At 39.7% G+C, this 27,093-nt stretch overlaps 2 protein-coding genes across 3 annotated transcripts in view; both read right to left on the bottom strand.

Moving 5' to 3' along the window:
- Positions 1-4,702, bottom strand: part of DYNC2LI1 (dynein cytoplasmic 2 light intermediate chain 1) — a 31,602-nt gene extending 26,900 nt beyond the window's left edge. Inside the window, exons 1-3 of the mRNA XM_040993166.1 lie at positions 4,561-4,702; positions 2,421-2,538; positions 561-595 (exon numbers count right to left, since the gene is read on the bottom strand). Of these exons, the coding sequence (XP_040849100.1) occupies positions 561-595; positions 2,421-2,538; positions 4,561-4,568 (161 nt within the window). The 5' untranslated portion in view covers positions 4,569-4,702. The remainder of the gene's footprint in view (positions 1-560; positions 596-2,420; positions 2,539-4,560) is intronic.
- Positions 4,703-11,418: 6,716 nt separating this feature from the next.
- PLEKHH2 (pleckstrin homology, MyTH4 and FERM domain containing H2) overlaps positions 11,419-27,093 on the bottom strand; it is a 79,604-nt gene continuing 63,929 nt past the window's right edge. For both annotated transcript variants that reach the window (XM_040993994.1, XM_040993995.1), the window contains exons 21-29: positions 26,594-26,771; positions 24,909-25,064; positions 23,717-23,814; positions 20,748-20,889; positions 18,419-18,564; positions 17,194-17,323; positions 14,050-14,136; positions 12,884-13,021; positions 11,419-11,604 (exon numbers count right to left, since the gene is read on the bottom strand). In XM_040993994.1, coding sequence (XP_040849928.1) covers positions 11,419-11,604; positions 12,884-13,021; positions 14,050-14,136; positions 17,194-17,323; positions 18,419-18,564; positions 20,748-20,889; positions 23,717-23,814; positions 24,909-25,064; positions 26,594-26,771 — 1,261 coding nt within the window. The remainder of the gene's footprint in view (positions 11,605-12,883; positions 13,022-14,049; positions 14,137-17,193; positions 17,324-18,418; positions 18,565-20,747; positions 20,890-23,716; positions 23,815-24,908; positions 25,065-26,593; positions 26,772-27,093) is intronic.

The following is a 27,093-nucleotide window of genomic DNA, read 5'->3' as shown; positions in this document are numbered from 1 at the left end:
ACAAGGTGTCCCTACGATAGTTAGCACCTGTCAGAGACAATTTCATAGGTGAAAGAAATCACACAAATCCAGGATTCCATTATTTGTATTCTCTAATAATATTTTTCAACTAAGTGATGTTTCTCTGGCCTTAACACCCAAGTCCACCTCTTGCGATGCCTTGGAAGAAGTCCTAAGGAATGTCCATTACAGCCTTCTTGACAACTTCCTGCAACACACATCAATCATGATCCTAAGAAAATGTGATGGCATGCTTCTACAGCCAGGAAATATGAAGACATACAAAAAGAACGGTAAAATGTTCAATCTGAGCACTAACGCTGTGCTTAAAAAAATACACAACTGCACAATTTCATGGGAAATCATGACAACATTTTCCTCTTAAACAGGAAATCCGGCATTAATCTATGCCTTGGTTTGTTGTTAGTTTTATCTTTAAATGAGCTCTGAAAGGTTACACCAAGGATTCACTTCACCTGCCATCTATCTCTTAGAATCTATCTTGCTCTAAAATAACCAGAATAAGCATAAATGTAGTCTAAAGTTAACATAATACTTACCTGTCAAGACACCTTAGAATAATAGTAGTCTTTCCCTGGGAATTCAAAAAGAAAGAATACTGTGTTAATGTCATCCATATGTAACATTTTTATTATTGTTCATAATTATGGCTCAAAATAGCTTTTTTAATCTCTTCAATGATAAGTTACCTGGAAACTGAAGACTAGAAACTTTCAGAATTCTTCTAAAGTTTGACAGATGGGAAAAGTTAACTGTCAACTTTCCATCACAGTGTAACTACACTGCTATTATTATAATTATGAAGTCCTACAGATGACAAATATTAGCAAATCATACCTCACTTTAATGGTCAACTTGGCAGCTGTCTTAAATTTTCTGTACTCATTAATGCTAATTGCTGGTTAAGCTGATGATGAGTGTCTTCTGAAATGTTTTCATTCCAATTGTTGAGGTGGAAATAAAGAAAAGATAACATAGAAATAAAGGACAGGCCACAAATATGTGCAAAGTGGGCTTTTCATAGTGGGTTAGTGTGCTTGGTTCGTTTTGACTCTGGAGGACGTACTTACTACACTTTTGTTTGTTTGCTTTTTTAAGAGTCAAGAAATGTCAATTCTATTCCCATCTTTATTGGTAATCTGGAAACTCAGCTCACATTAAAAGGACCAACTCAGGGCTTTACTTAACACTAACGGGCATTATTCATTATTTAAACAGTAAAGCTCCTTTTTTTTTTTTTTTTAGAACAAACAAAAATGATTCCTTGCAAACACAGAGATGAAACTGGAACAGAAGGGAAAGCTCTACTGGAAGAAATCTCTGGGCTCTAAGGAAGAGAAGCATCTTTGACACAATTTAGTTATTCCTATAAAGAAATTCTTGAAGTTGAATCTAAACTATGAATATTAAAATGTTGACTTGCTGATTTTCCTTTTTAAAGATTTATTTATTTTCATGGCAAAGGCAGATTTACCAAGAAAAGGAGAGACAGAGAGAAAGATCTTCCATCCACTGGTTCACTGCCCAAATGGCTGCAATAGCTGGAGTTGAGCCAATTTGAAGCCAGGAGCCAGGAACTTTTTGGTCCTCCACATGGGTGCAAGGTCCCAAGGTCTTGGGCCATCCTCCACTGCTTTCCTGGGCCACAAGCTGAAAGCTGGATGGAAAGTGAAGCAACTGGGACACAAGATGGTGCCCATACAGAATGCTGGTGCCTGGAAGTGTTGGGTTAGCCAACTGATGCATTGTGCTGGCCCCACTTACTGATTCAGATGCTGATATATAGGTGTATTATAATGGGTCACAGCTTTATCACTGAGTTGGGGTAGAAGACCTGAATATTCTCAAACAGCAAAATAAAAACATGATAGTGAAGATTTCAAAAGATTTTATAAAACATTATAATTTTTCCTAGATCAATACGTATATTATTTTTTAATTTTTAGTTTCTTTATTTGAGATGAAGGGAGAGAGAGTGAGAGGAAGAAAGAGAGAAAAAGGAAGAGTAATGGAGGGAGAGAGAGCAACTGGCAGAGAGAGAGGCCATTAGAGAAAGTAAGCCTCCATGTAATAATTTAGTGTCCATTTGCCAGAGGCTGGGTTGCAATGAAGCTGGGAGCTGCAAACTCAATCCAGGCCTCTTACCCTGGTGGCCAGGACCTCATCAACAGCCAGGGTTGGGGATTGAACCCAGACACTCTGCTGTGAGACAGGGGTATCCTAACCATCATCTTAACCACACCCAACACTTAACACATAAATACTTTCTCATTCATTCTAAACTAATAGATGATCTAGCACAAGAGTTAAAGCAACTAACTCCATATCAAAATGCTACAATAAAATTTACCATTAGTTGTTAAGTCATCAGAATTAAAAAGTAAGTTTTGAAGCATTACCCCATTTTTACTGCCAATGAAGAAAACAGATTTTTCTCCAATTTCAACTCCATTGTGTTCACTTCCACTGCTTCCTCTTTTTTCCACTTCAGCTTTTGCAATTTCCCAAAGAGTGTCACTAGATAAGAGATTAAAAAAAAATCAGAGAAACAAGAGGCTGCCCTCAAAAGTTTATTTCAAGTTCACAGAAACCTTCTTTCAGTAAAACTTATAAAGCAAATTAACATTGTTTCCTTTGGAGGGGAGGCAATGACTAGGTAAGATATCTAAGGATGAGTCATTGTGCAATTTTCCTTTTAAACCAGTTCTTTGAAGAATGATGACATCTCCAGGCAGATCCCTCATCCTCAGGATTGGAGTCTGTCTTATCCTGGCGCCTTCTCAGCTGCCCAGGGAGGTAGTGGGACATACAGAAATGCACAGCTTTGAAAACCACTGATGCTTTAATCATGAAGATGGGACCCAGGCAAAGGCAGCACCCCAAATCCTCTCTGCTCCCTGAAATATTTCTTTTTGTTGTTTTTGCTTTTTTAATCAGCCTTTTTGCTGAAATCTTTTATATATATATAAAAGTTAAAGAAGGCAGAAGACAGAGAACTGTATTAAACTTTAAAAAGTGAGATCGTCAGTCAACTGTCAAATCTAACTCCTTCATTTCTTTCTTAACTATTATTAATATTTATTTATTTTTGTTGGAAAAGTAGATATACAGAAAGATCTTCCATCTGTTTTTCACTTCCCAATGGCTGTACCGACTGGACCTGAGCCAATCCAAAGCCAGGAGCTTTTCTGGGTTTCCCAAGTGGGCCACCCTTGACTGCTTTCCCAGGCCACAAGCAGAGAGCTGGGTTGGAAGTGGAGCAGCCGGGACCCGAATGCACATCCATATGGGAAGCCAGCATAGAGCTTAGAGGATAGCCATAGAGCCACCGTGCTGGCCCCATTTCCTTAGTAATTAAAGAAATACGTACTGAGCACTGAATATAGGCAAAACCTGTTCTAGACCTCAGACTCATTGAGAGCTGAGGCTGGCATTGTGGCATGGCAAGGTAAAGCTCTCTGGGCGCCAGTTTGTGCTATTCAATTGCGCCATTTTGTTTTCCACTCCCTGCTTGTGGCCTGGGAAAGGCAGGGAAGATGGTCCAAGTGTTCCTGCCCCTGTTATCCATGTGGGAGACCCAGATGAAACTTCTGGCTTCTGGTTTGTAGCAGCCATGAAGCTTGCTTGCTTGCTCTCTCTTTTCAAATAAACAGATCTTTAAAAACCTTTCTAAGAGCTTAAAGGCATGTCTATTCAAGAACCAGGAACAAATAAAGGGCAACACAAGTACGGGGAAGACAGAAACATATCTGTACTAAATGTATGCATCTATTTCACAAGTAAGCCTCCAAGAACTCAGTGGGGACCTGCGCTCTTCCTGGGATGGGGATGAGAGAGACAGGAGTAGGGGGTGGGGGAAGGCGTTCCTGGAGCATGCCTTCTGGGGACTTCAGTAACTGTAATCAGTGATACCCGTGACACGAAGCTGACAGCTCTTCACGCACTTCATGACGCAAGGACCACACAATGATCCACGACGCGAGAAAAAGCCTTATTGTGGCCTGAGCTGAACCCTGCCCGCCTCGACACCCTTACAAACCATCCTGAGGTTTGGGACTATCTTGAGGAAGGGTCATGAAATTGGACGTCTGAGCGCTGCTGTATTTCACAGGCCCTCAGAGCCCCCTACCCCCGCAGAGTTGTCGTCATCTTGCCCCTAGAACTTTCCAAGTTTTCCCCTCATTCAGTCGGGGGACACAGCGCCAAAAGGGCAGGCCCTGGGGGGAGGAGGCTTCTTTGCGCTTGGGAGAGCCTCAAGCTTGCAAGAAACTCTGATGGAATCAGGAAAAGGATGATCTTTGAAAAGTGCTTCCTCTGCTACTTCGGGAACATTTCTCCCTGTCTGCAGCAGAGTCCTCAGGCTCAAGGACCGACCCCTCACACTCCTGAGCATCCCGACCCCGGTCGCTAGCACAGACACCCAATCGGCTTCCAGCCCAGGTCCCCTCTTCAAATACACCCGCAGCGGCCATTCCCTTCCCTGCTTCTCCCAGGCTCCGAGGGAGCGCGGGGCCGACACAGGCAGCGTTCGGGGACTACCTGGGCATAATGGCTGGGCTGCCTCCTAAGAAGTAAGTTCGGCTTCGGGCCCAACCTAGAAGCAGTTGGGCAGCGAGTTCCCAGAAGAGCCAAGAAGCTCAGTTCCCCGAGTTGCCATGGGAGCGACGTCGCGCCGCGGCTGAGTGCAAAAGGTTAGCATCATGGGAAATGTAGTTTTCAGCTTTCCTGTTCAAGTCTTCCGCTTCAACCCTGGGGATGTTAAAGAACAAGCTGATAAATGGTTCTAAGTTGGGAGTTGTTCTTTTATGATTTGCCAACAGAGCATGAAACAATCTCTTAAACCTTTATCCGGTAATTTTTTCTTCCAGTTTTTGTGATGTGATATTCAAGAACAAGAGCTTGGAGGTGAAGCCAGCCTAGATGCAAGTGCTGACTCAAACACAAGAATGAGTCACCACATTGAGTAAATGACTGGAATTTTCTGATCCCACAAATATGGAAATCTGATGAGTTTGAAATCATACACACATATACATATAAGCTGTGTGTTTAGCACATTATAAGCACTGGACATTTGCTATTTTCAAATTTCAAGCCACTGGTAAGCAACTTCAGAGAGACAGAAAGAAGACATTCCTGCAAAAATGAGGTATGTGTTGATAAGAGGAAAGGGTGTTTACTTCAGACAGTCTTTGCTAACAAATACTGCTAATATGTAGGTACAATATGGAGCGTGAAAGCTATAGGTAAGCTATAGGCCAAAGGCAAGTTCAAAGATATTGATATGTGTATCACTGAATCAGCATACATACCCTAGCATTAGCCAGCCCATAAACCAATAAACAGACATAGGACACTAACAATTTGGGTTCTGAAACTTCAGAATCCCTTTTCATGCTAGTTAAGAAGCTCTGTTAATACTGATAATAATCACAGGAGCCCTTTTTTTTTTTTAGATTTGCTTATTTATTTCAAGAGTTGCAGAGAGAAGAGAAAAAAGAGAAGAGAGGAGAGGAGAGGAGAGGAGAGGAGAAGAGAACAGAAGAGAAGAGAAAAAGAGAGAGAGAGAATATTCCATAACTGGCACTGCTTCACTCCCATAGATGACTGCAAATGGCTGGGGCTCGATCAGGCCAAAACCAGAAGCCAAAAGCTTCTGAGTCTCCCGAGTAGGCACAGGAGGCTAAGGACTTGGACCATCTGCCTCTGTTTTCCCAGGCATAAACAGGAAGCTGGATCAAAGTGGAGCAGCCTGAGTCACAGATGGAAGCTTTACCAACTATGCTGAAACACCAGCCCCAGGAAACCTCTTTCACTAATGCTTGTTTTGTAGTAGACAGAATACAAGCACTTGGTGTATGTAACTGTTGGGATATCTGGGATAGGTGATTGAAGGACAGAATCGGCTCACAAGGAAGGTTGCTGTTTGGCTGGAACCTGAGTAGCTGTATTTGATCTTACTGAGCCAACGAGTTTTCTTCCCTTGTTCTTTCTGAGGTTTCCCACTTAAACAAAGAAAGTGATCTTCCTTGCTAGATGCAAATTGCTCACAAGAGTAGACAAAGATTTCACCTCTCATATTGGATTATCTAGAAAAGTCAAGAATTTCAAAGTTGGTGATGGAGGAAGTAATTTTATGCTATTTGTTGGATGGAATGAGCAGCAGTGCAGTGGGGTAAAGCCATGTGCAACATGAACTGGAAAAAGTTAATAGTTTGGGGTGGAAACATATGAAGTGCACAATGGAGCTAAGAAGGGAGAGCAAATTGGACGGAGAGCTTGGGCTATCATGAACGATCTTACAGCTTGATTTTACTGTGCTATGAAAGGTCAAATAAAACTTAAAAATAGGAGTATATCATGACCAGACCTGAATTTCAGTGAGATAATTTCTTGCAGCTGTGTGGAGGAGGGAGCCTGGAAGAACACATGGAGCCTATTACAAACAGCTGTGCAAGTGACAGGCAGCGTTTTGGTATTTCCCCCCCACCCCCTTGTTTTTCCAAGTTATATAAGCATATTGTAGAAAAGAAATTTACAGAAAAAAATTAAGAGGATAAAATCAGAATACTCCAGAAATACAGGCTACTATGTATTTAGATGTGTTTTCTTTTTAATATAATATTTCATTTATTTTTATTTGAAAGACAAGATTACAGAGAGAAGGTGAGAGAGAGAATGTTCCATCTGCTGAATCACTCTCCAAATCGCCATAATGGCCAGAGCTGGGCTAGTCCAAAGCCAGGAGTGAGCAGCTTCTTTTGGGTCTCCCACACGGGTACAGGGCCCAAAGCTTTGGGCCATCCTCTACTGCTTTCCCAGGCCATAAGCAGGGAGCTGGATGGGAAGGGGAGCAGCTGGGACACAACCAACACCTATATGGGATTCTGGCATCACAGGTGGGCTTGTACCAGGCCAGCCCCAGATGTGCTTCCTTCTAATCTTTTCTCCTTACAGAGTTGAGATTTCACTATAAAATTTATATCATGATTTTAACATTTTTTCTGCCCCTATCAGTTTTCTTACAGGTGTTATTAACATTAATGGATGCACAATATTCCATTATGGAGATTTTTCTATAAATTATGGACTCACTTTCCAACTGTTGAGTGAATCTGGGGTGGTTCAGGGTTAACACCCAACACAGTGCAGTGAAATCAGAATCCTTCCCAGGGATCTCTCAAACTAGCAATGGAAAAAGCAAGTCACACCTTCTCCAGGGGGAAATAAGCATATTTTCTGCCAAATGAAGAAGTTATTTTGTGGATGGAGAACATAAGCACTCACATTAACATGAAGACAAAGTCCTTGCACGTGTCTTGACTAGGCCCAGCCTCATACCCATCTGGGGAATGGACTGGTAGATGGAAGATTCTCTTTTTCTATCTCTCCCTCCTTCTCTGTAAACTTTCAAACAAATCAATAAATCTTTATGCCATTCGGCAGGCAGATAGACCATCTGGAGTCACTGAGCTTGGCAGGTAGGAGCGCAATGGTAATCTAATGGAAAGATGTTTCAACAGAACAGTGGGAAAATGGTATCCATATGGACAATACTCACTCATCTGGACCAGTGGGCAGAAGCAGGGGAGGTGCACAATGTGAAAGCTGACTAGAATGTTTATCTAGAGATACACAGTAACTGCACACTTGATATCCCCCAGGAGTTCCAGTCAATAATTTTTTAAAATTAATTTATTTTTTATTGTAAAGGCATATTTATAGAGAGAAGGAGATACAGAAAGATCTTCCGTCTGCTGGTTCATTCCCCAAGTGGCTGAATGATCCAGAGCTGAGCCAATCAGAAGCAGGAGACTCCTTCGGGTCTCCCAAGTGAATGCACAGGTCTCTCAGGTCCCAAGGTTTTGGGCTGTCTCCTAGGTCCCTTGGGAAGCAGGGTCCCAAGGTTTTGGGCCGTCCTCCACTGCTTTCTCAGGCCACAAGCAGGGAGCTGGATGGGAAGTGGAGCAGCCAGGATAAGAACTGGCACCCATATGGGATCCCAGCACATGCAAGGTGAGGACTTTAGCCACTAGGCTACTGCACCCCAAAGTCCATAACTTCTAAGGTATCTTCCCTTGTATTACCCAACATTCGTTAAGGACTTTTCTTGAGAATTCACCTGAGCCACATACAGAGGGAGAGGACTGTCCTTCTTTTGTTACGGCAGCTGCTAAGGAATAATCATGTGATTCTTTAAAACTGAATGAGTTTATTTGAAAGTTAGAGGAAGAAAGAGAAAGGGAGAATCCAGGTCTCCCATGTGGGTGCCAGTAACCCAGCTGACTGTTAATAAAACCTTAATATAATCTAATGGTACTTTCAGAAAGAGATTTCTGCCCAATCTCTAAAACACACACACACACACACACACACACACACACACACACACACACACACACACACACACTCCATGTCTGTTTATTAGAAGGTTGTCCCACCACAGCAGAACCTACTTCTCTTTATTCAAGTCCTGTTGAATAAGTGCATGCCATTTTGATGTTACTTGCTAATAGACATTTCCCTAAAGAAGACTTTTTCTTTGCCCATTCCTGGACTGTAAAACAACTGTAAAGCACACCTGCAGGGATCAGAAGTTGATGCTAATTATAAATATTACCTCCACCCTCCCACTTCAACCGCCAAGAAAAGCCTATGTCTTGGTCCTACTGCTAGGTGCACAAATCTTGCATTGTCCTTAATATTTATCTACGTATTTATCTTCACTTGGAGTTTAAGGGGTGGGGAGAGTTCGTCTTAGGGCAGTGGAATTGCATTCTTTGGGGAGATATGCATGTGGCAAAGGTGGAAGAGATGCAGTTTCTGCAGAATCTGCTACTAAGATGTTAGCCCACCCTCTTCCTCCAGACCCCCTCCCCACTGTTCTCCCTCCTCACACAGACACCAGCCCAGAGTTGCTCAGCAGGGAGGGAGGCCAGATTCCACAGCTGTTGGATTGGGGGCAGGGGAATCTTGGCATCCCAGAAAACTTAAAGCTCCTCCCACCCACCCTAGAAAAATACAGTTATTTGTGAAGGTTAGTCCTTCAGGTTTCCAGTCATGAACTGAACTACTACGTATTTTACTTCTACAGAAAAAAATTCCAATTAAGCATATTTTAAGACAAAGGCTCTTTTTCACATTGTGATTAGCCTTTCCTATAAATTGAGACTGAAGTTCATGCCCAAGCTATGGATCTTAAGGGTGTACGCACACACAGAATACACACACACATACACACACACCATCCAGAACATTTAAAATAAATATTTAGAACACCATCCTTTCAATTTACCTATATGAAACAAGTTCCCTTGAAGAGCTTAGGATGAAATCATAGGAGAATCAAACTTTCTATTTTTTTAGTGCATAGAAATACATATACACAGATATTTATTAAACTTACAATTTGCCAGAATAGCCTCTTTTTATGCAGATAAAATAAAGCAACACTGAAGACAAAGCGGGAACATTCTGAAGGTGTAATAACCACCATTTTCCCTCAGCTTTGACAATGAAGACATTCGGTATTTCTTGAAGATTATTCAAAAGATAATGCTCAAAATGGGTTTTGTAAATCATTTATTATGATTGAAAGGGAAGAAAATGATAGGAGACAAATATTACAATTAAACATGTAACATGATTCTCTTGTAACAAATCATAATAACATACTCTGATTTTTTAAATGGCTATGTAATTTCCCAGAAAATAAAATTTTCACATCATCAGTTACAGAAAATTGATTTCTTTCCATCAAAATATTTTATCTCTGCTCTATCAAGAATGAATACCAAGTCTATGGCACTTCTGTTTAAGCCTGCACTACACTGTGAGCCTTCACTTCCTGTTTAAATTAGGGTGGGGGTGGAGGGCTTTACCAAAGAGTAGATGAATTACTGCCTGACACGGAAACCCCTGTATATATCTAACAGGTCTGTCAAGCCTTGGGCTCACCAACTACTGGTGATGATTAAATGGTTTCTTGGGAACTTGGAAACAACTGTATACCAGGCAAAAAGCTTCTGAGAGTCTTCCCAAACTGGAAAGTACTTTATTCTCAAAAACAATTTGCCTCCTCAGGGAGTGGTTATTGCTGAAAAGATGTAGAAGTTTTGGTGGGGGGGGGAGGATATTCTATGAAAGTCTATTTCATGGAATTAAAAAGTTTTTTTAAAATTATTATCAATAAGGCACAAGATTTCTAATGCAATGTATTTCCTGCTCTGGGCCTTCTCAGGATACTGAAAAAGTATGGGACATTGCTAAAAGGCTTGCTTTGAGAGCAGTACACTGCCTTGGGAAGAAAAAAACAGAGAAAAATAGGAGAGCTCTTCCAGCAAATTGATTCAGCAGCGCACATTTTCCTCAAATTGATGTTTTAAAAATGACACACAAAGTGATAAATATATGTTCAAAAATAAATATGAATATTCTACACATAAATAAGTATATTCATGATTACTACTAAAATTTTTATGATAGAGTTTTCATATCTTATCACAGTTTCAGTTTTAGCAGGAATACTAATGGCATGGTTTTGACATTCTGGAAAACACTGACCACCATGTACCTCAGTAAAGTAACACATCTCAAGGTTTTTTCACCTAAAATTTTATCTCTTTGGACAAACAAAAATTTTGGAAATTCTCGTCAAACTATCATTAGAAAGGATGGTACGCAGGGCCAAGCTCAGGATTACCTTTGTTTTCAAAGATTTTACGTCACACAGCAAGGTCAAGATGGCCCAGCAGCAGGTACAATGCAGTGTGGACAATGTTCCTGTGTACTTGGGCTACTCTAACAGTCAAGAAATATCAGCTATGAGGGTTTCCTTTAAAATTTTATACTCCTGTGATCTGCAGAGGTGACGGGGACATGGGAGGTTCTGCTTGCCTAAGCCCTGGTTTTTTTTCACCTAGAAATTCATGGAGCCAGAATATTTACTGCACTTGCTCAAAAATTCTACCTCCGCACCCCACCCTGCAACAGTTAGGCTGTGTATGCCACTTTTCTCAAACTCCACACTATCACTAAAGGCACATTTAATTATCATATTTAATTTTTAGCAGTCAGAATTTTCAAATAATCAGCTAGTTTATTCAGGTAGTTTTTTATATCTCCCTTCCTGAAGATTTCCAGAATATTAGAAAGAAGAAAGAGAATAAAATATTGCACCATGCTTCTGATGAAGAGGGTGAAGGGAGATGAACAAAAAGACACATTCTACCCAGGAACCCTAAGAAAATTATCATGGTGGCAAACTTTGCATTTGTTTTATGCTTATCTATCTGACTAACCCCTGTATTGTTAATGTTGGCAATACAGACTTAGGGGTACCATGCTGTCAGAATGGGCGTTGGCTTGGAAAAAAGCATGCATCTGGGCTCTGGGGCCTCACAGCAAGGTGGGACCTTTGGTTGGCCTGCTGCCTGGCAGAGGTGGCTGGCTCCCCACGGCCCTGGCTTGGATTCCCCCTGGCCGGGCGGAGAGCAGTGCTGGAGCGGAGAGGTGGTGGAACGCTGCCTTTTGCTGATGGAAGTTGTTTATGTAACTGGCAATCAAAAGCGTGATTTCAAGAATCTAAAACAAGAAAAGCAGAATGGTTACACTCTCGATTAGTTCTCATCACTTCTGAAAGACAGGAGAGGGTTGGCCATAGGCCATCTGCCCAGCAAGCGTGCACACTATCTGAAATCTGTATCTAGATCAAAAACCACGTGTGCACGTCCCACACCAGCCAGGCACCAACACCCCCACAGTGTTCCACAATCCAAAACAAGCTGAAATTCAGTGGCTATGTGAAGAAATGTGACCAGCATTAGCACAACTCCATCAGTTATCTTAAAACCACTTTGAAGAAACTCAGGGCATCATATCCACTTCTTCAGCTAAAGTACTGATTGTACTTCCTGGCTGACTGCCTTTACACAAGTACAGTTCTGAATTGAGAAAGTGATTTGCCACTTTAAAAAAAAAACTACAGATACTTGAAGATTTAGTTAACAATTTTAAGACAGTTAAAATTTTAGGAAAATCAACTTTTCATTCATGTGTTAGTATGTAGCCCATTTATTTATTATGTTTATTTACAGACTTTGCATAAATGTAGTAAAGGAACTAATCTGCTTTAATTATAAAACCCTGCTACTTCCTTTAATGAGTCCATAAAGTGACTAATCCCAGTAAACAATATAATGTGTATATTACAACCTAACTTACATCATGCTCATTTGTTTCTAACTTTCCTATACCAGGCACTACGCTCATATATACTTTATATACAGTATCCGCTTAACTCTTCTGACTTTTTTAAAAAAGGGATTCAAAGATTTATTTTGTATTTTACTTGAAAGTGTGGGGTGTGGGGAGAGAGAAGTATCAAGTTCTTCCACCTGCTGATTTACTGGTTCACTCCCAAATGGCCGTAATGGTCAGGGTTGACCCGGGTGCAGACAGGAGTTTCATCCAGGTCTTCCTCATGGGTGTGGGGGCTTAAGCACATGGCCAATCCTTCATTGTTTTTCCAGCTACATCAGCAGGGAGTTGGACTGGTAGTAGAATAGCAGTGTAAGCACCCACATGAGATGCCAGCATTGGAGTCGACAGCTATACCCACTAGGCCACAACACCGGTTCCTTCATTTAAATCTTTAGACAAAAGAAATAGGCAGCATCACACCATTCTTAGTTAAGAAGCCAAGGCTCCGTTCGAAAGATGAGGTAAGCCAGCAGTCACACCATGCCTGGGAGTTTGATGATCAAGTCTGTCTTTTGCCCACTTGGAGCACAGTCTGCTCATTCAATGCTTCAGTGAGAAAAATCTATTGTAAAGGAAGTTGGCAGAAAGATTTTTCACTCACCTTGGGTTTTGCCATGGCAAAAAGGAGCTTCTCTGTTGGTTTGTCCTTTGAATGTGTATTGTTAATGACTACCATAAAATCATCCTGATAACCGCCAAAGGTCATTAGACTCTTGTACAGATAGCTGACTATCAACCTCTTCGAAGAGAAGAAAAACCAAATATGTTATATACTCTTTATTTTCAAAGGAAGACAAGAAATTCTTAGTAACATTATTATATTATAACATCATTATTAATTATGATAGAGTATAAAAATTATTTTTTAAAATAAAATCTAAGATTCAATATAGATAGCAGTATTATTAATTTTATCTAGGTAATGTCTACTTTCACAATTAAAGCAACTTTTGATTATGAAATAAATGACTCATTGCAAAAAAATTAGAACATATAAGAAGAAAATAAATGAACACTTAGCATAATTTGACTTTGCTTTTAACTATGTGAAATGCTATATGTATAAATGAACTGATAACATTACAGAAAAGTATAGAAATTATATCATAGAAATCTTAGTGAAACTAAATTTAGACTTTGGCAATTAAAATTTCTACTTTAATTATATACTAAATATTGCTTTATATTGGAAACAATCTTCATAACACTTAAAACTTGGTTGTCTCTGAGTTCTCATGGAAAAAATATGAGTGCAATCTAATCCTAGTATTTCAACTAAAAAAAATTTTATTTGAAGTTAGAATTATAGAGAGTGAGAGAGAGAGAGATTTTCTATTCATTGGTTCAATCTCCAGGTGGCTACCACAAACAGGGCTGGGCCAAGACAAAGCCAAGAGCAAGGAGCTTCATCTAAGTCTCCAGCATGGGTGGGAGTCCTCCACTGCTCTTCCCTGCCACTAGCAGGGAGCTGCATCACAAATGGAGCAGCCAGGACATGAGCTGACACTCATATGGCATACTGACATGACAGGCAGCAGTGTAACCCTGCATGCCACAACACCCCGATATTTTTCTTATCCACCCTATCTTGTTCTAAAAGGTTAAACTATAATCACAGTTGTATTCACAAAATGACTATTAATTTAATCATGTTAGGACAAATGCAAATGAGGAAAATCAGATTAAGATATCATTACCTCCTACTACCATACACAATCAATAGAAACAGCTGACATTGAAAGGCAAATGTTTATGATTTAGTCTTACCATAGAGGTGTATTCCAAAATGCTGACACCATCCTCGTGTACAGCCAGCCAAATGAAAGCACTTTCTAGTGTTGATGGAGTAATGGGCTATGGTAGGTGAAAATACACTCTTACTAAAAATGTTAAGTAAAATTACAAAAACATTTTTAGTCTAAATTATATGCAACAATTTTCCATTACGCAATAACAATTTAGCATTAAAAAAATCTCTTTTGGGGACAAGGCTGTGTGGTATAATGAAAAGAGTGAATTTAACATTAAGAGACCTATGTTTGAGACAGAAATCTGCCATTTAGTAATGTGTGCAATGCGACAAGCAACTAAATCTCCCTGAGGCTCATCTTTCTCTTCTTCAACATGAGAACTATAATAAACATATGTTATTTCTACTTTGTTTCATGAAGCTAATAGTTGTCAAAGCTGTTAGGGTTTCTAAGATTATATAAACCCTAATAAAATAAGATACATCGATGTGCTTTATGAAGTATAAATTGCTTTTACATTGTAAAGAATTATTACAGCTGCATACTTTCTTTGTAAGTTTATTATATATGATATTCAATGTCTAATAAAGATTGGGTAAGAAGAAAATTTAAAACTATGGGATCCATAGTAGTAAAAAATAATATAATTCCCACCAATTTTTATTGCAAAAGCAATAAAATTATATCAATAAAAGATCTCTCAATGCTAAAAACCAATGGAAACTCATGAGTATTTTTGAGCATCCCACAATGATTGCTTTGCTCAGTTAACAACTGAAATTCTAACAAAAAGCTAATTTCCTTAAATCTTATAAAAGGATGTAAAAACTATAATGAAACTAGGATGAATCTTGTGCTATCTGTATATGGTAAAACTTATCAGAATCCTCTCAAAAACAAAAGCAGGTGGCAACTTGTCAACCCATGACTATTTGCAAAAGATAGCAAGCATTCAACTGTCCATGGGCAGATAAATGGATAAACAAAATATAACAAAGATGCAATGAAATATCGTTCAGCCTTAGGAAAACCAAGGAAGTTTTGATACCTGCTGCAATCTGCATAAAATTTAAAGTCATTATACTAAGTGAAACAATTTAATAATACAAGGACAAATATTGCTTGATTCCCCTTCTACGTGATACCTAGAGGAGTCAAACCTATAAAGAAAGGAAGTAGCATGATGATGCCAGGGGCAGGGGCCTGGGAAAGGTCAGAGGGTCGGCACTTAACATGTACACAGCATGCATTTGATGCAGTAGCACAGCAATGTGAATAGGCTTAATGTTATGCAACTGGATACTTTAAGATGATTTGAATGGTAAATTTATGTTGTGTACATTTTAACATACAGAAAGGGACACCACTAAGCAAAGGAGTTACAACCACACTTCCTATTATAAACAATCAAAAATGCCTATTGTGAAATGTGAAATACAATACTCAAATTTTAATCATAGGAACTTATGCCAGCAAGCACAGCACATGCTATCTGAGCAGAGAAGTATATCAAATAGCCGTTCTAACACTAAAGTTAGAATTAAAATCCCTCTAAAATGTTAATCTACCATTCAAAACTATTCCTTTTATTTCTATATGTATTTATTCTTTAAGCATTTACTATGTTAGAAATCATAGACCTGACTATATAGGTTGAATGACAATCTCTGCTATCATAAAAATTATACTTGGACTGGATAAGCTTTTCAAGGTTTTCTTTCAAGTATCCCAGTTCCAGACCCAGCTCAAAGACACAGCCTCCCAGGTGTTATGGGAGAAACAGTATGCTTTGCATGCCTTCTCATGTTTATGATGGGGCTACTTTATCCAGCACTAATAACACAAAGTCTCCCAACAATGCAAAATTGCACGATCCAATAGGTTGGCTAAGACTTAGCTCCATGCCACAAATGTCTAGTCAATACATTACATTTTGTGCTGTTGACAACTACAGAAAATAAAATCATCCATTTTCTATACCCATAGATGCCAGAGTTGTGTGAGAAAACTCCCCTGCTTGAAATACATTAAATCTGTTCTCTCTGTGTTAATAAAAAGAAAAAACAAAAAAGAGAAAAAAATCTTCTCTAGAATTCTTTCCTCTAAAAGACTACTCTTTATCACGCATTAGCGAACAAAGTACTACAAACCAATATAGGAAAAGGAATTGCAACTGGATTTTTTTTTTATTGGATGGGGAGTGCAGTTTCTTCAAGACTATACATAGCTATTTAAAAACACTAACTATCATCTTTCTCTTAAATTAGCACACAGCTTCTAGTTCTAGTAGCAAAAATAATGTCTTAATAAAACGTTCACTTAGAATGAGTTAGAAGCTATGTTAGATTTGATGTATCTACTCCATCTTTTCATTAAGAGATGAGGAAACCGAGACCTAGACAGGGTCACTGATTTGCCCAAAGTTACATAGCTATTTAGCAGGTATTTAAGAAGAGAAGGGCACTGGAAGAGGATTTTAGGATCAACAAGTCGATACTCTCAAGAAACGTGCAACTTAACAGTGAGTAAAAAACAAATCCAGAAAAAACCAGCAAAAGGCAGGATGTATCCTAAGACCCTGAGAGAGTACCAAGTGACATGGTCCTATAGAAACAAGAATTAAAAAGCATGGTTTTTGCTTTGGGGGAAGAGCTGACCATTATTTGCTTCCTCAGTAGATCTCTGGTATGCTGTTCATGTCATTTCTGTCTGTGGTACTTTGTTCAAATCTAACGTACACTGCTTTGTTTACAGATCTTGGTATAGACTAGGCGAAATAGTCCAAGTACAACCTGTCTGAGACCATGGGTGGATGGATTACCAGAGTGTAGCTCAATGACAAACAGAACTCACTACATACTATGTTAACAAGCAAGTCAGTAAGATAGTGAATGAATGAATGAAGAGAAGCACGCAGGGCTCATGTGTTTACAAGCCCATGATGAGCCTAATGTGCCTAAAATACGTGTTAGGGTTAGGGCAAAACTGGACAGAGCGGAAAAGATGGAGAAACTTTCCTGTCTGTCAAAGGCGTCCCGCTACTATCTTCTTTCAATCTGGAAGAACTTCTCTTCATTTTTAAAAGAACAAAACAAGCTAAATCTTGGGGTAAATCTGTAAATCAGTTTTTGTTTAGCATCCCCGCCTGAGTCATCCTTACTTTTGCAAGAAACAGCTTGGCACCAAAGAATGGCCATTTCCTGGCTACTGTCAAATAGATGCGCACGCAGTCGGCAGCACTGTGTCCCCTGAGGGCCATCCACCTGGTTGACAGTCGCTGGCAAAGCTGCCTAAAGAAGAAGAAGAGGAGGAAGAAGAAGAGGAAAAAGAAGAAGAAGAAAGGAACAAAACAAAAACACAAAAGCAATAACATAGCCAATACATTAGCCTCTCAAGAGTTCTGGAGCCAGTTCTAGGTACAACTACTGATGGGGAGGCATAATCAGATAGACCTATTATTTTTGTTGACTTTCATTTCAACACTGTCTTGTCCTTTTTTGTTGTTGTTGTCCTTTGTTCTTTCTGGAGCATTCCTTTTACCAAATTCCCAGACTATTAATGTTCTTAGCATGATCTGAGGATTATCCCCCCAGGGTAAGTTTAAAAATGTCTCACTGGGGAGAGAATCCACAGAAGGAAGGTGTCTGACTCCCTTTGTTATTATGCATTTCAAATAGACCAATAAGTCTTCATGAAAAACTGAATTAATTAATTAATCTGAGAGATAGCAAGCTTCCATACACCAGCCTATTCCTGGGAAAACCGAGAAGGCCAGGTCTAGAAGCTGTGTCCCAGTTTCCCATGTCAGTGACAGAAACCCAGTTACTGGAGTCACCCAGTGCTGGCTCCTAGGTCTGTATTGTCAGGAAGCTGGAATTAACTCAAGAGCCAGAAATCGAACCAAGGTACTCTGATATGGGACACTGGTGTCTGAATTGGCAGCTTAACTGCTGGATCAAATTCAAATTCCGGTTAACAATTAAAACTGCATTAAAAATCTTGAGTAATAAGGTTTATTTTTAATTCAATTTGTTTAAAATAAAATTTTCCATGAGATAAATTTTTTGGTAAATATTTCACAATGCTAAGTCTTTTTGTCTAATTCCACCCTCCTTATTATTGGAATGAATTTGGACAGTGGAAACTAGGTCAAATGAAAAGTAGATCTGAAGTAAGATAAATTAATCTCATTAAAATTCTAAAAATACAGCTTCTAAAGCTTCTGGATATATTTTAAATATGAACATTTACAACTTCATGGTGCTCAATAGTACTGAAAAATCTTGAGAAGATGATGAAAATGATCACAATTTTTTTCACTTTTAAAGTCAGAAAAAAGAATTATTGTGACATTATCCCCTAAAGCATTACAAATATGTCCTTACCTTAGCTGTTCCTCAGAGCAGCCTTCCCTATACCTTTTAGGATAAAATTTCTCTATGGCTTGTTTCAGAGTTTGATTTGTTTTGCACTGATTAGTAACATGTCCTGCTGGAGTTGAAAAAGGCCTTTCGAAATCTCCAATCTCTACCTAATTGGAAATTAAAAAAAGAGCTGCTGATGAGAGATTTCAAAAAGAAAACCAGTTTTATTTTTTCTAAACATTCTTGTTTTTTAAAGATTTTTAAAATTTTTATTTGAAAGAGTTACAGAGAGAAGAGACAGATAGAGAAAGATCTTCCATCCACTGGTTCATTCCCCAGATAGCTGCAATAGTCAGAGCTAGGCCAGTCTGCAGAGCTTCTCCTGGGTTTCTCACATGGGTGACAGCAGCCCAAGGACTTAGGCCATACTTAAATCTTGCTCAGACACATTATTAGGGAGCTGGATTGGAAGTGAAGCAACTGAGATCGGAACCAGTACCCGTACGGGAACTCACCTATCCAACGCTACCTCAACTTACCTGCACATCTATTCAACCAAGACAGACATTCTGTAAGAAAGAAAATAGTTGCCCATAGTCTGTACTTTCAAATACTTTACTGTATACTAAGAGAAACTGAGACAAATAATACTTGTGATAAACCTAGATATAAGATACCAAAAAGGGTTCAAAGAAGAAAGTTTGATGACATTCATGTGAATGTCATTCTGAACATTCACATCATTCCTATCATACTCCTATTATTCATTTTTTCCTTGTATCGTTTTTAATTTCCTTCACTGTTTCTTCAAATGTACTGAAAACCTTCCCCCACAGCAAGCTGGGCATTGTCCCCACCTACCACTTGGGAGCACTCAGCACAGCTCCCTGTAAAATCTAAGGTTAAGACTTCACCATGAAGGACATGTTGAGTTGGACAAACAATGGTTACAAGCCGTAGGCTATTCATGGCAAACTTAGTCTTACAGGGAAGTCATTAACGGTGTGTCCCAACTCAGCATCTCCCTTCGCTGGTGCCTGACATACCATGTGGCATAGAATAAACACAATAAATAGCTGGGGAGTAACTGAAAACAAACTCAGATAATTCCCAACCTGCCCCATATGAAACATGCCACAAAACAAAAAACTCTTCTACAAAGTTTAGTGTATTTCATTTACCTTCACAAAGCTATTCCAAGGAAAAGACAGCAGAGAAATTAGTTTCCCTTTTATAAATACAAAAATTAAAGAAAAAAGTATTTAGTAGTTCACTTTTCAAATGTCTGCAATAGCTGAAACTGTGCTGGGGCCAATAGCTGGAACTGTAATGGGGATATGAGGGACCTTGTGTAGTAGCTTAGTGGTTACAGTACTCACCTTGCATCCACCGGGATCCCGTATGTATGACAGTTTGTATCCCAGCTGCTCCACTTCCCTTCCAGCTCTCTACTTGTGGCCTGAAGCCTTGGGACCATGTACGCGTGTGGGAGACCCAGAAAAAGCTCCTGGCTCCTGGTTTCAGATCAACTCAGCTCCAGCTATTGTGCCCACTATGGGAGTAAATCAGTGGATAGAAGATCTTTCTGTCTGTCTCTCCTTCTCTCTGTAATTCTGCCTTTCCAATAAAAATAAATAAGTCTTAAAAAAAAGAATGGGGATAGGGAAACATCTCAAGAGAGACAAGAAGTACACGACCTAGCAGTTAAGACACTTGCGTTTTCTTAGAGGCAAGAAAATTTGCCCTTTCCACCTGCCCACATCCTAATGCCTGGACACTGATATCCACGTTAGGGCCCTGGCAGACATTTAATGCCACAACGATGACACCTGAGGGCTAGCAGAAGGCAGCACAGGATAAAGCCCACATCCTCAATGAGTTAGGAAAGCCTCTGGGAGATCTTCTTCCCTCCTGCCTCTCTCACACATTCGCCTGTCTCAGAGGGAGAGGAAAATATCATCTACTTTCTAAGTCATTTTTTATTTATACAGGTATATGGTTATAGAAGGCTGATCTTAATCATAATGGATAGAATAAACAAACCGAACAATGTGTTCTAGTCTTTTAAAGATTGATTCCTATTAGGTTGCTGAACAATTTTAGCATGTATCTTAGGCCACAGCTGTAATCCCTTTGCTAACTGTAAAGCTTACTGGTATACTTTATACAAGTAATGATGGATTACTCTCGCACTGCTCCCACTGCAATGGGTGATGCAGTTAGGGTGGTAGTCATAACAAAACCAATCGAAAGAATTATTGGCAGGATATCATTTTGCTACATTTAATGCAATATAGAAGCTAGTTATCTGATCCCTTCATTATATTCTTCTATAGAACATGGAAGTTACCTGAGCTAAAAGAGCTGCCATTTCCAATGCGAGATCCTTGTTCAGAGGAAAAAGTCCATTTATTATCTGATCATTTGTCTGATACATTAATAGCAACTTTTCTCTGTCGGTCTCTCCACGAGCTTGCATCGAAAAATACAGTCTGAAAAAAAAAAAGGGAGGAACTTTTTCATTACAGGAAGTTCTTACAGAAGAAAGTAAAGATAAGTCCAGACACTTGTTCTATGTAACCAACAAAATGGCAGAAAACCTGCTATGGGATTGAAATTGATTTTTCTTGTTATTTTATGGCTTTTAAATATTATCCTACTTATTTTTTTTAGAAATCATTTAATCTATTATTTTGAAATCTCAAATCCTGAAGTATTCACTGGGGGAGGACCTAAAATACCAAGTAAATCAGAACATGAGCCATCATTTCAATGGGCTGCATACACTTTCAATTGCCAACACTGAGAATCATCCTTTAGACACATAACAAATAATAAGAAATGAAAGTTTCAAGTAAAAATAGTCCAGTAAGGCTGATGCCCATGGTATAGTAGGTTAAACTTTCATCTTATGTCACCAGCATTCCATGTGGGTGCTGGTTCATGTCCCGCCTGCTCCAATTCTGATCTAGCTCCCTGCTTATGGCCAGAGAAGGCAACGAGGATGGCTCAAGTCCTTGGGCCCCTGTACCTATTTGGGAGACCTGTTAGAAGCTCTAGAATCCTGGTTTTGGATCAGTTCAGCTCTGGCTGTTGCAGCTATTGGGGAGTGAAATAGATGGAAGATTCTTTGTCTCTGCTCTCTAGAACTCTGCCATTCAAATAAAAATGAAGCAAATCTTTTTAAAAAATCCAATATCAATATTTAATAAGAGAGGAGAGTGAGACTTTCCCTAGGAAACCTTAGAATTATAAGACACCGTTTATTCATTTATCTGTGCTTTGCCTTCAGGAGCTCAAAAAGAGTTGAAACACAGCATGGCTTTTGTTGCCTTTTGAGGCCATCACCCAATCAGTGACCCTCTTTATTATTCACTAGGTTGTTTACTTACAAGTGAGAGCCGTAGGCCTCTAGCTTCTGGCTGTAACTTGGGCAAAAGCTCTAGGTGCTGACACAAAAGGGTATCTGAGCAACACCTTGACACACTTGAGTGTGTTATGTTGGAAAATGAGATCTAGAACTCAACAGATGTTAGGTGTGAGCCTAATGAGCCTAACGAGTCTTACTGTGGATTTTCAGCTTTTTTTCTCCCTACAGATTTCAGAGAGAGAAAACCCCATTCACAAGTTATAGTATGATTCCCAGTAATTCATTTAGTAGCAAAGGCAAAGGTAGCAGGTCCAAAGCTCCAGGGAGCGCAGCGGGGATACTTGGGGAAACCACTTACACCCATGATTCTGATCACTCTTCTTTCCCTGCCAAGCTTATGAACCAGAAACAAATCCTAAACCTCATTTTTCATCTATGCCTATATGGCAGGTCCATCTGCTGAATGAAATTTGGTGATGAAAATTTTACCCTGAAAGCATACAGGCCCTGGCATCTTGTCCATGGAACATGCTGGCCCAACACAAATGGTTCCCAGTGTTTCATCTGCTCTGCCAAGTCTGAATGGATACCAAACATCTAGTCTTTGGCAGAATGAAAGAGGGCATGAGCATTTTGGAAACCATGAGCATTCTGTGTCTGAGAATGGCAAGGCCAGCAAAATGGTAACCATTACCAACTGCAGACAACTGTACACATCTAACTGGCTTTATCATAATCAACAGACCATTTCTTCTGCAGCTCTCCTGCGAGCTCCATCCCATCTACTCGTGATAGCCTGCAACTGTGCTCTCTCTGATGCTCTTTGCACTGCATGTTTTCCTTATTCCACTTTCCACTTCCAAGCTATGATCTTGAAATAAGACATAAATAATAAAACATTTAACCCTTCTGCTTGAATTGCCTTTTTTTTCATTCTGATGCCAAATACACTATTAGGAAGTTATTTGTGCATTTTAACATGGTAGTATTCATTACAATTCTGTTTTTTAAAAACAATTTCTTTTTTATTTGAAAGGCAAATTTTTATAGAGGGAGAAGGAGAAACAGAGGGAGATCTCCTACATGGCCACAACAGTCAAAGCTGAGCTGATCTGAAGCTGGGAGCCAGGAACTTCTTCCTGGTCTCTCACATGGATGCAGGGTCCCAAGGGTACTGCTGCTTTCTCAGACCATAAGCAGGTAAGCTGGATCAGAAGTGGAGCAGCCAGGACACAAACCAGTACCCATATGGTACCACTAGCAGCAAAGTCACCGTGCTGGCCTCCACAACTCTGCTCCTTTTAGTAGTGCTTCCCAGACGTGGGGCAATATTCTTATACGTATCTTTTGAACAACTTCTAGCACTTTCAACCAAATATTTTAGAAAGATTTATTTATTTTTTTTTAAGGCAGAACAGGGCCTGGCCCTGTAGCCTAGTGGCTAAAGTCCTTGCCCTGCACACACCAGGATCCCAAATGGGTTTGTATCCTGACTGCTCTGCTTCCCATCCAGCTCCCTGCTTGTGGCCTGGAAAGCAGTCGAGGATGGCCCAGAGCCTTAGGACCCTGCACGAACGTGGGAGACCCAAAAGAGGTTCCAGGTCCTAGTTTTGGATCGGCTCAGCTCCGGCCATTGCGGCTGCTTGGGGAGTAAATTAACAGATGGAAGATCTTCTTCTCTGTCTCTCCTCCTCTCTGTATATCTAATTTTCTAATAAAAAGTAAATAAATCTTTAAAAATATACATATATGTATATAACTATGCATGACGTTAAGAGAGTAGAAGTAGGAACAAAATTTTATTGATGGTTTCTTCTTTTTAAAAAAACATACAAAGTATAAATAAATATTATAACTTCCAAGGCTCATCAGTGGGAAGCATCATTGTCATTCCATGACTTGAACATAGCTGGGGACTCCTAACCTGGCAGTAGGATGGAATTACACACCTGTTTTTGTAAGTCAGACGCACAGTTCTTGTGCCCTCACATTTCCCAGGTTGCTGTTCTTTGGAGGCTTGCTCCCATTTGGAGATAATGTCGCATATCTAGGAGGGGAGCAGAAAATTCAGATTCATAGGACACTTCAGATTGATAGTGGTTGAAGTTTCTGTGTAGCCTCCAAGTTTTCAATTAATATGATCTAATAAAACTTGTTCAAGCTTTTTGTTTTCAGCCTCTGCGAAATTGTGAGTTTAGGATTTAGTTACACATTGCTCTTTGGCCCACTTAGCCTCTTAGACACTCATTAACTTTGGACCGTGGCCTTGAATTTTTTACTCAAAAAGGAATCTTAATGAAGGCCTGCATGAAGCTGGAGACTAGGAGATTACAAGGATTTTTTTACCCATGATTTAATCATGGAAGAAATAACTTATCCACATTCTGAGCTTACAAAGATAGGAACAACAAGTCACACCAAAAAAAAAAAAAAAAAAAAGAAAAGAAAAGAAAAGTAAAATACAAAGACAGGGCCTCCAGCCAGTTCTAGCCTCCAAATTTGGGCCTCCATCTCTTCATCCACAAGAGAAGCAGACCATTGCATTGTTCTGAAATCCCTGGTGGTTCTATAATTCTATGTTTCTAAACTTAAAAAAAAAAATCTTGTTTTCTTCCACAAGGTCATGTTTTGCTCATCCTTCAAATTCAAAATCAGGTCTTTCCAAGCGCCCCTTGCTGAATTCAATCTCTCTCTCTGTACAAAGTTCACAGCACTCTTAAAATATTTATCACTTTCATTCCTTGTTTAAGGTCACCATCGTGCAAGGCTGCTCTTTCCTAAGCAAATCATATATTTCCCATGGAACCAAGCTACGTGTCCCCTCTTGTGTTCTCCATGGGGGTCGGGCAGGCCCCGAGCACACACAAGCTGAATAAAGGAAAAGAAATGGAAATTCATGTTACTGGTACGTTCGTATTTGCACTCCTATCACTCTCACATTCAGAATACTGCCAATCCTTTTCCTCTCTTCCACATGGGGATGCATTTGTGAGTTCAGACTGTGCATTAAGAATGTGGTTTGACCACGGTCCAGTGATTTTTTTTTTTAATTTTAAGGATTAGGTTGATGATTTAGGAAATGAGTAGCTTTTTTGCTGGTGGCTGGCAAAAATCAAAATTCCTTATAAGACTTGCTTCTACCTTGATGTTGCCTTGAAGACAATGCTCGAAATCCCTGCCAGAAGGATCGTCTGTGAACAACGCAAATCCAGACTGTGCTGGCTTCCTCATTCCTGTGTCCTGGTTCAAAGTATTCAAAAATTCTTCCACTGTGGTAGATGCGTCAAACCCAACAACCTGGTCAGAAATAACAAAGCCGTTTTCTCAGTCTATAAATTTCCAACAGAGTTTGCGGGGGGGCGGGGCACGGCATATTTAAAGCAAGATTAATGATAACATTTATTTTTCTAAGTGCTTTAGCTTGCCCTCTCCCACAAAGCTCCACTGGAGAACATTAACAAGGTTACTTACAGCTGGATGGCAGCATTCAAAATGTCACCTTCAGCCAACAGACATGAATTCCAAATAGAAAAAATGATTTAACAGGTATAAACAACTTGTAGGGATATTATCTTACTCTTTATAAACCAACTAAGAACTACTGTTGAATGTACAATCTTTAAGCAAATGAAACAAATGTATTTAAATAAGCCCAGCGCAGTAGCCTAACAGCTAAAGTCCTCTCCTTGCATGTGGCAGGATCCCATATGGGTGCTGGTTCTAATCCTGGTGGCCCTGCTTCACATCCAGCTCCCTGCTTGTGGCCTGGGAAAGTAACTGAGGACAAACCAAAGCCTTGGTACCCTGCACTGTGCTGGAGATCTGGAAGAAGTCCCAGGCTCCTGACTTTGGATCAGCTCAGCTCTGACCATTTATAAAGGCTGCTTGGGGAGTGAATCAACAGATGGAAGATCTTCCTTTCTGTCTCTCCTCTTTGTGTATCCAATAAAAATAAAGACATAAATCTTTAAAAATATAGATTTAAATAAAGGGATACTTTCTGTGCTTAGTGTTTACTTCATTAATAGGTAAGTATCTGAATTCTGAGAAAAAGGTTGATGACTCTAAACACTAATTGCTAACTTTGGAACAGACAGTTAGCATGTGGATCTGAGAGCTGGGAGGGTTCAGAAAAGTCTCTTAGGATTAGAGACTTAAAAATGTAGTAAGGGCTAGAGTTTGGCACATCAGTTAGGGTGTGGCTAGGATGCCTGCATCCTGTCCAGTACTGCCTGAGCTTGAGTTCTGGCTATGATGCTTCTAATTCCATTTTCATGTTAAGGTACATGCTGGGGGAGAGGGGTAACAGAGTAGCAGGTGATTGCTCAAGTACTTGGGTGCCTGCTACCTACAGTGAAGATGAGGCTGGATTCTGAGCGACTGGCTGAAGTCTGGTCAAAAACAGGCTGTTACAGGCAACTGAGGAGCGAACTAGTGGATGGGAGATCTCTCTCTGCCTTTGATATGTCAAAAAAAGATAAATAAATAGAAATTTAGAATTGATAGTAAAAGTGCATACACACATATTAGTAACTATTTATTCATATAGTGAGTACACTGATGGCGGAAAAACTTGACTAAAGTATTTTGGTTTACTCCATTAGAATTATAATGGCCGAGAAACCTATCCCTTATTTGGCTTTATATGATTGTTTTTTAGAGCGGTTTTAAAACTCCACTGTTCTGAAAGATGAATACATCTGAAGGGTTATCACTGCTAGTTGTTGCCACAGGGAGGTGGACAGTCTCATTTGCCTAGTTCACAGAGGTTAAACATGGGATTCTTGGCTGGGCAAGTTTTCACATCAGCACAAATGTTAGCCTACCTGATAGATCCCATTCATGAAGTGCACTGGTATACTGAAGGGCAAAGAATGATGATAAGGGTTGCGGAGCAGGGTCGACAGGATTTCCATTCTCGAGGGCCGTGCCTCCCGATCACCATTTTGTTGGGTTCTTTCCACACATCGCTGGCAATAAATGGCATATTTGCCAAACTCTGTCCTGGGATACAAAACTTAAAATCAAACTTGAGGAATTTGTTTGAGACCATTGAAAATATGCATCCCATTATAAAAGGCTTTTTTGCAGTACATTGTTTGAATGAATTACGCTAATATTGACAGTAATTTTCCTTTTTTGAATGATTCAAAACTGTTGTAACATTTCTCAAATTCTAATTACTTTGCTTCAGCAACTGAGTGACTGAAATGTCCCTACAAAACATTCTTCTTTATTGTATCAAATACATTACCAGGCATGACATAGTCAACACAGAGTGAGTGATGCCTTTAAGAAATATAAAGAAAACATGAGTATGGAGGAT

This window comes from Ochotona curzoniae, unplaced genomic scaffold (assembly GCF_017591425.1).
Source record: "Ochotona curzoniae isolate NIBS_2020 unplaced genomic scaffold, NIBS_Ocur_1.0 contig_883, whole genome shotgun sequence".
Taxonomy (NCBI): Eukaryota; Metazoa; Chordata; class Mammalia; order Lagomorpha; family Ochotonidae; genus Ochotona; species Ochotona curzoniae.
This window is presented reverse-complemented; position numbering and strand designations above follow the sequence as displayed.